At 45.7% G+C, this 9,392-nt stretch overlaps 2 protein-coding genes across 2 annotated transcripts; both read left to right on the top strand.

The window, feature by feature from the left end:
• The first annotated feature begins 340 nt into the window (after window positions 1–340).
• Window positions 341–2,236, top strand: LOC123075458 (factor of DNA methylation 2-like). The gene is made up of 2 exons (XM_044498056.1): window positions 341–1,434; window positions 1,576–2,236. Exons 1-2 carry the CDS (start codon window positions 805–807, stop codon window positions 1,804–1,806), a joined length of 861 nt encoding a protein of 286 aa, XP_044353991.1. The 5' UTR covers window positions 341–804; the 3' UTR covers window positions 1,807–2,236.
• A 4,978-nt stretch (window positions 2,237–7,214) lies between these two features.
• Window positions 7,215–8,691, top strand: LOC123080510 (uncharacterized). Its single transcript, XM_044503443.1, has one exon. It carries the CDS (start codon window positions 7,288–7,290, stop codon window positions 8,515–8,517), a length of 1,230 nt encoding a protein of 409 aa, XP_044359378.1. The 5' UTR covers window positions 7,215–7,287; the 3' UTR covers window positions 8,518–8,691.
• The last annotated feature ends 701 nt before the right edge of the window (window positions 8,692–9,392 follow it).

The following is a 9,392-nucleotide window of genomic DNA, read 5'->3' as shown; positions in this document are numbered from 1 at the left end:
CGCGACGACGGTGAGCGGCGACAGCGAGGCGGACGGTTGCGACAGCGCGGCCGGCGGTGCTTCGTGGTCGCGCATCCATGACGGCCCCGACGGGCTCGCTTCTCTCTGTGCGTGCTGAAGGCAGGGATAATGTAAGAAAAAGGTAGAAGAGGAGCTGCGATCTGACGGTCTCGCGCGGCCAGATCGGGCAGCTGGGGATAGACCGGCCGAAACTTTCGGCCAGCGCACCGTGCGCCCAGTGCTGGCCACTTTGAAATGGGTGAACAATTACCCAATCGATAACAATCCCTAAACCCCCGCCTCTCGCCTTCTCCCCTTCCCCTCGACTCACCTTCTTCCTCGCAAGCTCTGCTCTACCAATGGCCCCGAGCCGGAGACCCAAACCTCCTCCCAACGCCCACCCTGAACCGCCAACCGGAGTCCCGAAATCGATCCACTCCGCTGGGCTCATGCAGGCGGCGCAGCGCATCCACCGAGTCCGGGCCAACCTACGGCTCCACGGCCCGCCCGCGCCGCCCACGAGGCCGGCCTCCGCGAGCTGGGCCTCCTCGACTTCGTCCGCCTCGACCTCCCCTCCTCCGGCGCCCGCGCCCCGACCTCGTCGCCGAGCTCATCGCCAACCACAGATCCGTCAACTTCGATCTCGAGTCGAGCTCCGTCCGCGGCGCCAGGATCGATCTCTCCATCGGCGCGTTCGCGGAGGCGCTCCGCCTCCCATGGCCGCCTACTGAATCCCCCCCGGCCGGCGGCGTGGGCCTCGCCGTCGAGTCCGCCGCGGCGGTGGCGTTCGCGAAGGTGTACGTCATGGCGCATATAGAAGCTGCTGTCAGCAGGAAGCAACGTCACCTGCGGAGCGATTTGTTGCCTAATTTGGAGTGGGGCGGCGGCCATGGGGTTAACTGGGCGACTCTGATATGGTGTGAAGCGAGGGACGAGATGGCACACCTGGTTCAGAGGGACAGGAGTGACCATGACTGCTACTATGGCGCATACCTGCAAAGGCTCATTTGGTGGCAGAGGCCAGACCTCTTCCAGTTGCCGCTGGAGCCCGGCGCATCGCGCGCCCAACAGCAACAGGCAATTCGCACCAACCAATCAGCTTCCGATGAGATCCAAACGCTCCGCTCGGAACTGCTGCTCAAGATACATCAGGTTGAAGTGAGATCCAAGCAGATCGATTTGGCATTAGAGAAGATCGACGCCGCCTCCAAGGCCATCGATGCGACGTCCAAGAAATTTGATGCGATATCCAAGCAGCTGGATGCGAGATCAAAGCAGCTGGATGCAAGGTCGGAGCAGCTTGGTGTGATACCTGAACCAAACATTGAGCAAGAAGGGGACGCTCACGCGCTCAAGCAGGTGCTGGCTGCCAAGGAGAAAAAAAGAAACGATGACTTGCAAGACGCTTGGAATGCTCGGAAAGTGCTGATGTTGGTAAGTGAGAAACCAGTACACTTCTTTTTTCACAAGGAAAAATCAAATAAATGAAAAGTGGTTTCTGGCGTGTATGCATTTTGATACAATTGCATCACATTTCGTTATATTTATGACCAAGTTGGTCAATCTTCTTTGCAGGCCTTGCCCTCGGATAAGTCTACAAATGCGCGTGCACATATAGGTGTCAGATGGATGGGTGAGCTTGACCCAAGAGCGTTTGCAAATGCTTGCAAAAATGCAGCACAACAGGATGCACAAGTTAATTATGATACTCTTTGCTCCATGTGGCAAGATGAAATTGCGAACCCAAATTGGCGCCCGTATAGGGTATTCACTGTTGATGGTAAAGAGACGGTATGTAGGCTGTAGAATATCTCAGCTACCATTCCTAGTTTCCTAGCTTTGGTAGTTTCTATTTTGTAACCTTGAGTCATCTGTAATACAAAATATATTCTGATCAATTCTGCACATTACATCTATCATTCAATTCCATCTGGTTTTGCAAACAGTTTCTTTCTTTTTATCTACTCGCAAATATTTCCATGATTCATCTGATAGTGCATACTTACTTTGGCATAGAGAATTCTCTCCAAGGATGACACCAAGCTTCAGAAGTTAAAAGAAGAGCATGGTCAAGAAATCTACGCCTTGGTAACAAATGCACTGCTTGAGATCAACGAGTACGACCCCTGCTGCCGCGTAGGTGTACCAGAGCTGTGGAACAAGAAGGATGGTCGAAGAGCAACACTGGAAGAAACCATCCAGTTTGTCCTTGAACAGAAGCAGTCAAACAAGAGGAAGCGCTGAGCCCACTTACGATTTATCTGTGATCTAGGGTGCTGCTGCTTTTGGTTGCCATAAAACTATTCGCACCTTGAACTTTAGACATAGTGTAATCATAGTGCTAGTGGACTGTTTCAAGGTATCAGCGGTTTACTGTTTCTTAGCCTTGACCCCCTTTTGTCGGCTAAGTCGATCGAGCTTAGCTGGATTTTCCTATTGTAGCGTTCGCATGGATGCTAGTACTAATCTAAAATGTTGATTTGCTCCTCATCTTTTGTGAATATGGTGTGTGCCCTCAGGACCTCCTGTAGGTATGCTTCTGTCCTGTGTGTGTGCTTTTTTCTTGGTAAGAAAGTTCCTCTGTCACTGAGAGAGAGATACAACTGCCTCATGGACCTGAGAATTGATCATGGATAAGCAGCAGGACATAGGTAAAATGAAGGTCCTGTGGCAAGAATTTTTAGATGATCTGCAAGAAATAATGCTGCTTAATTTAGCACCGCTAATAGGTGTAAGCTTTCCACGTGCTCGCTTATTGTCAAAGCAATGGAGGCTGATTGCAGGTATCTGTTTTGTGTACATATGCTCGTTTTATTTACTTACTCGGCTGGTTGGGTGTGTTACTTCCAGCAAGTGATTTCATTGCTTTGATGTAACAGGGAAAGTAAACTTCCGTAGCTGCCCTTCTGCTTGCTATATATCAACTCTTATTTTTTACTTGCAAAGGTTTGAGTTGGTGGCATCACCTGTTCACCACCTTTTCGTTCTCGCAATGAAATGTACGCATGAGACAACGCAATGCATGCCCTCCAGCTGTATCAAATAAAAATAATTTTATTACCGCGGATTGGCTTCAAATAGTTGGTATTTTGGGCTGTGTTTATGTGTTCTGGAGAAGTAGGATTCGTAATTCAAATGTTTTACGGTGTGCCTATATGCTTAATCATGGTTTGTTGTTGGAACTGCGATAAGGTGTCACTGCTTTGTGCATAGTTGTAATCTTGAATATTCCATTCCGGCGTTTTACACCGGTAATGTCCTGTGAATGACCACCATCCAAGCGGGCATGTAGTAACATGTTGAACAAATCTACACTTTGGTAACAAAGGCTCTGCTTCCAGTAGGAGAGCAGAGCAACTATATGCTCTCATGTGCGGATGGGTTTCAGTTCAGTGTTTGGCTCCATTGGATGACAGGCGGTGACTAGCTGCTGGTTGACACATTTTGTGTCCGTGGGGCATACCCTCGTTTTGCTGGTCATAATTGGGTTTGGATGCCACAACATGGCCATTTTCTTCGCGTTGCTGCGGTCGGAGACAATGCCGAGTTTGTATTCTTGGATTATGCAACATATGGTGTTGTCCTTTATGTTCATCTGAGGAGCAGGGTGGTTGAGAAGGTGTATGAGCATGCACAGTATGAACATGGTATCAGCAACATACACATCTCTCCGTTTATGATGATCTGGCTGCCTATTTTCCCTGCACCGGACGATGGGCATGATAAGAGCTATGATCCCAGTGTGTTTGATCTTTGTAATACCGTCACTAGGTACGACTTCTCTAATGAAAAGCTATGTTTTTCTGATGAGGTATGGAAATGGAGGAACAGTCAAATATTATTCAGATGGGTTTGATTGCATTGCATCTCAACTAACAAATTGATGCCATTTTACTTTGTTCATTTTCTTTAGTTTCTGTCATTACTCTGTAATTGACATGTGTAGTTCTATCTGCTATTTGGCAAATAAGTATGAGCAATAGGCTCTTGGCTGGTGCTTGGTTCCGAGTTTGTTTACAGATATTAAGCTTAGCAATTCAAATGTTTAGACTTCTGTTCATTTCACTGAAAAATAAAATCTGAAGTTTGCAGAAGTGTATTGCAAGTTATCCAGCAGAACTACACTGAGACTGAGCCTTCTAAGATTGACCACAGTGTGTATAAGATATTGCCTATATAAGTACTTCTCACTAATGAATATTATGTGGCAATGATTAGCAGAGACGGCCAAACACAACTGGAAGAAAATAACGGGAGGTACAGCTTGTGACAAGAAAGCTTCATTTTGTGTTCTAGGCAATCTCAAATAACAAGAAAAGGTACGCGTGTTGGATGTTATTTGTGATACCCATTTCTTCACATTTAGATTAATTCTATTTTGCAATTTTTATGTCCACAGAACTATAATCCATCCATCGTTGCTGGTTCACCAGTCTGAAGGATAGTGGCATGGTTTTGATATCCGTCCCCGTCGGCCCTCGTCCGGTTTATGATTCGGATACCTACAGATGCATTAGACAAAGGTGTTTTTACCCAATGGCATCCTGAGAAAAATGTGATGCATGAATGTCCACAACACCACACCAATGGTATTCCTTGTCATTCACAATGGTAAAAAGTCTAAAAACAGGCAATTAGAGTGGATCCAATCCTAGCCTATCAGGAGCCTAATGGATTATCGACTCTAATCCATTAGGGTTTGGCAAGCATTCAGCAGAGCTAGGAGTCTAACCTTGAACCTGTGTGCCGATATTTTGTCTGTCCTTTTACACTTTTGTAGTCACTGCAGAATATCATTACAACACAACTGATAGAACAATGTTAGGCTCACTGAAGATAAAAGTTGATTAATCGACTCACACAGGTCAGGTCTATTCTCACATTTATTGCTATTTGCTCCTGAGAAACTGGATGCAGATAGATTTTCACAAGAAAATTTTGTAGTCTAAACCTCGCCTGCTAGTTTTTTTAATTAGTTTTGATGGAAAAGAGAATTTGGAATTTTGGATTGTGTTTGACTAATTTCTGGAAGAGTGGGTTCTTGATATTTACTCTTTCTATTTTTCACTAAATAACTTTGAGAAATTTTTAGTTTTAAAGAAAAAGCGTCTACCTAGGCTGCGCTTGGCATTGCAGTGGATTATTCATTTGTCCAGTAATTTTTAACCACTTTAATGTTTGTTTAAACCTTTTTTCGTATACTTGTGTTGCTATTTATTCATGGCAGGTCACAAAGTAAGTATACATCACAATACAATGCAATTCAGTAACCGCAAAACCTAATGGGTTTAGATAGTATAATTAATAGAAGGTCCAAGGATATTTAGGTCAAAATTAATCTCTTTCTTATTCTACATTTTTTTCGGCAATTCCTTCCCTATCACTAAGAAAGTAATAAATACACGTCTTTTAAGTATACAAGTATTTTTCACTATCAAGTTTCCATGCTAGCTAGTTTGATAGTGTAGTGCGATCTTGGTATCAATGCAGAAGAATTGGACGGTTTTTATTGGTAAGTTTACCCTTTGTATAAACGATCTGATGCTTTTAGGAAGGCTCTACATAATTGGCTGGATGAGGTTGTAAAGGTTTATGCGGAGAAGGATGGATTTGCATGGGGTAAACTCTTGAGGGTGAGAGCTAAATTCTCTATGTAGTTTGAGGATTTTTCCTTCGTTCTTCTCCGGAAGACGAGGAAGGGACTTGGTTTGATAGAGAGAGATATTTGAGAACGATCAGGGCAGTCTTTATTTGTAAGTTTATACACATATTTATCAAAAGCACTGTTTTGTCCTAACTCCTTCTGTAAAGAAATATAAAAATATTTAGACCACTAATTTTTTTAACAAGTCTCCTTTTGTGCAATGACAAATTCATGAAAGCGCAAGTGTATACTCCCTCCGTCCCATAATATAAAAGCATTAGTGCTAAAAACACTCTTGTATTACGGAACAGAGGGAGTATATATGTGTGTGAATGAAAAATCCATAGAAAAAGTTACGATCTTCAGTGACTAAAATATGATCTAGAAAGGAGAAAAAACAGTTAAATAGTACAAAGCGAAGCGCAAATCCATTTCTGCACCCGAGCTCATTTGCACCAAGCTGTTGGAAAAAATCAAAAGAAATACTAGAAAAATTTAAAAAAATCTAATTTTTTTTATGTGGTAGACAATTTCATGCGTGAGCTGCGCTCCAATTTTCATATCATTTGGATATCTGAGCAGCTCTCGAAAAAAAAACAAATTGGGGGTCTGTAATTTTTTTTACTGTTCATGTACTGTTTTGGCCCGATTTGTCTTTTTGCTGAGAGCTTCTCAGATGTCCAAATGATTTGAAATTTAGAGCGGGCCTCACGCATCAAATTTTCTACCGCCAAAATAATTTGAATTTTTCTAGTTTTTTTTTATGAATTATTTTTTAACTAAGTGCAGATAAGTCTGGGCATCAAAACGCTGTACTCGAAGCGAAGACCTTTTTCCTTTTGAGAGGATGAAGCGAAGTCCCATAATAGTATACTCCCTCCGTCCCAATATACTCCATTTGCCTCCGCCGCCTTCTGGATCATTTCCTCAAAAAAATTAGGGTTCCTTCACCTTTCGATGTTGCTGCCGGTCCGCTTTGTCTCCGGTGGCCTTAGGGTCATGGAGGCGCTGTGGATCCTGGCCCTTGCCAGCGGGAGGGCTCCATTTAGATATTTCTTAAATTTTTATTAGAGTTGATGTCCTATTCAGAAAGGCGAGACGGCGGCGACTCCCTGAAAATGGAATAAGGTTCTCCCCCACCTAGCCCCCATTTCGGTGATGCGTCTAGCATTGTCGATGGGCGTGTGAAGATGTGTGTCCAATGGATTTGTCTTTAGTGGATCTGATCTGGTCATCGTTCGTCTACGTTTGTGTGTGTTCAGGTTGGATCATTTCAATCTACGCTACTCTTCGTTGTCGGCGGTTGATGTTCTGATGCATTGGTCCTACAGGGCCTTAGCACGACGACTTTCTGACTGTCTACTACAATAAGTTTACCCGGCTCCAGTAAGGAAGGAGTTCGCTTCAGTGCCTGTAGTTGTCGTTAGGTGGTCTTTGGATCTGGACGTAATTTTACCACAAGATGAATAAATCGGAACTTTTCTTGCAAAAAAATTAATACACTCCATCAAAAATTTTTTATAAAAAAAGGTTTAAAATGGGCGCACCTCTGCTTGCTGAAAATATCGTCACATTCTGCTCTGCTCCCACACCGAAGAAACCAACCCCTCTCCCTCTCCCTCTGCAAAAATCCCCCAAAACACATGGACGGCGATAGGCGGCCTCCGGCGGCGGCCGCGGCCGCATCGGCGGCATCGGTCCTCGGCGACGACGACCTGCTCCGCGAGATCCTGCTCCGCCTCGGCTTCCCCACCTGCCTCGTCCGCGCAGCCCTCGTCTGCAAGCGGTGGCTCCTCCACGCCTCCGACCCGGCCTTCCTCCGCCGCTTCCGCGAGCGCAACCCGCCCCGCCTCCTCGGCTTCTGCCTCCGCTGCCCTGACGGGTATTCTTTCGTGCCGCTGCCACAGCCCCCGGAGCTCGCCGTCCCCATACGCCGGGCGACCTCCTCCTGCGCCGCCGCCTTCGCCATCAAAATCCATCGAATCAAGCACTGCCGGAACGGCCGCCTCATCACCAACTACTTCGACGGCTGCACACATCATCATGCCATCATGGCGCCGCTGCTGCACGGGGAATCCGCAACCGCCCTCCCGCCGATCCCGCTACACTCCCGTGACTGGGCCAGGCGCGCTCAAGTGAGATTCTTTGAGATGTTCCTACCCGAGGATGGGGGCCTCCACGGCATCACCTTGCTGCATCTCTGGATGGTTGGGCGAAAAATCTATGCGGAGGTGTGCGTCCTGAGATCCAGCGGTTGGGGCGTCCCTGCCACCGCAGAGATGGAGCTCCCTGCTCAAAGGTATGACGAAGGCTTCCTTGATGACATGCTACCACCCGTCCTTGGCAAGGTCTTCATGGTGACCGCCTCTGGGACTGGGTACGCCCTGGGCCTAGATTTGGCGACGGCGAGCTTTTTCACCCTTGAGCTCCCAGTTGGAGTGCAGAGCAACTATAAGCTCTCATGTGCGGAGGATTCTGGGCTCTATCTTGTCAGTGCAGACGGGTTTCAGCTCAGTGTGTGGCTCCATCCGATGATCGGTGACGACGATGGTGGAGCCAACTGGAGGCTGGTAGACACATTTTGTGTCCATGAGACATGCACACGTCTTGTGGATCGTTATTGGGTGCCCCTTTATAATTTTATTGCTGTTGATTTTGTCGGGGACAATGCCGAGTTTGTGATCTTGTATCATCCAGCAAGCTGCATTTTCTTTTATGTTCATCTCAGGAACAGGGTGGTTGAGAAGGTGTATCAGAGGCCGACGCCTACGGCTATCACTCCGGTCTATGGCCGCTTCCATATCTCTCCTGTTATGATGACCTGGCCGCCTATCTTTCCGACACTGAACAAAGGACATGATCAAGAGGAATGACCCTCCTGTGTTTGATCTTTGTAATATCGTCACCGAGTATGACTTCTGCTGTATAGGAGGGTATGTACTTTAAGTTATTACTCTTCCTAGAAGACTGGATATTGCAGTCATGTATGTTGGATACTAAGAACCTCTGTTCATTTCAATAAAAAAGCCTCCCTGAAGTTCGCCGAAGTGTATTGCATCATATCCCGCAGAACTGCACTGAATCTTTTAAGCTTCAACGCAGTCTGTATAAGATATTGCCTATATGAAGACTTGCTGGTAACGGTTGGTGGTGCATAAAAACGTTTGAATATGGCATTTCAAATAATTACCTATGATGTGTTTATAGAAAACTTCAGAGCATCTACCTCTGATGCGTTTGACATTGCAAGGAATTACCTGTTTGTCTAATAACTTTTTGTCTACTTTGATACCTGTTTAACACATTTTTGTCTACTGTTGCTATTTTTTCATAGCAGATAACAAAGATGTTCTACATTGCAATGCAGTTGATCTTCTTTTCATTCTACATCCTTTTCACTAATTTTGATCCCTATCACGGAGAAAGTATGAGGTAGGTTGGGGCTTTCGCGCGCAACAAAGTTTTTCCAATATCAAGTTTGTGCGCAACTGTCACCGACAATGTGGCTACTTTGAGAGTGTCCTAGGATCCTGATATCCATGTAGAGGATTAAAGCAGTTTCCATTGGAATTTTTTCACCCATGTTTGTTGAAAACACCATCGGAGTCGTGATGGCGTAGCATATCATCGTATCCTGAACTGGGTTTTCTTCGCAAGTGGTACCTCCTTGGTGGAATGACGAAATCATGAAAGCAAAAGGAGAACTTGTCATGTATATATACATGTGAAATTCCATGAAAACCGTCTC

The sequence above is a fragment of the Triticum aestivum genome, chromosome 3D (genome assembly GCF_018294505.1).
Source record: "Triticum aestivum cultivar Chinese Spring chromosome 3D, IWGSC CS RefSeq v2.1, whole genome shotgun sequence".
Taxonomy (NCBI): domain Eukaryota; kingdom Viridiplantae; phylum Streptophyta; class Magnoliopsida; order Poales; family Poaceae; genus Triticum; species Triticum aestivum.
This window is presented reverse-complemented; position numbering and strand designations above follow the sequence as displayed.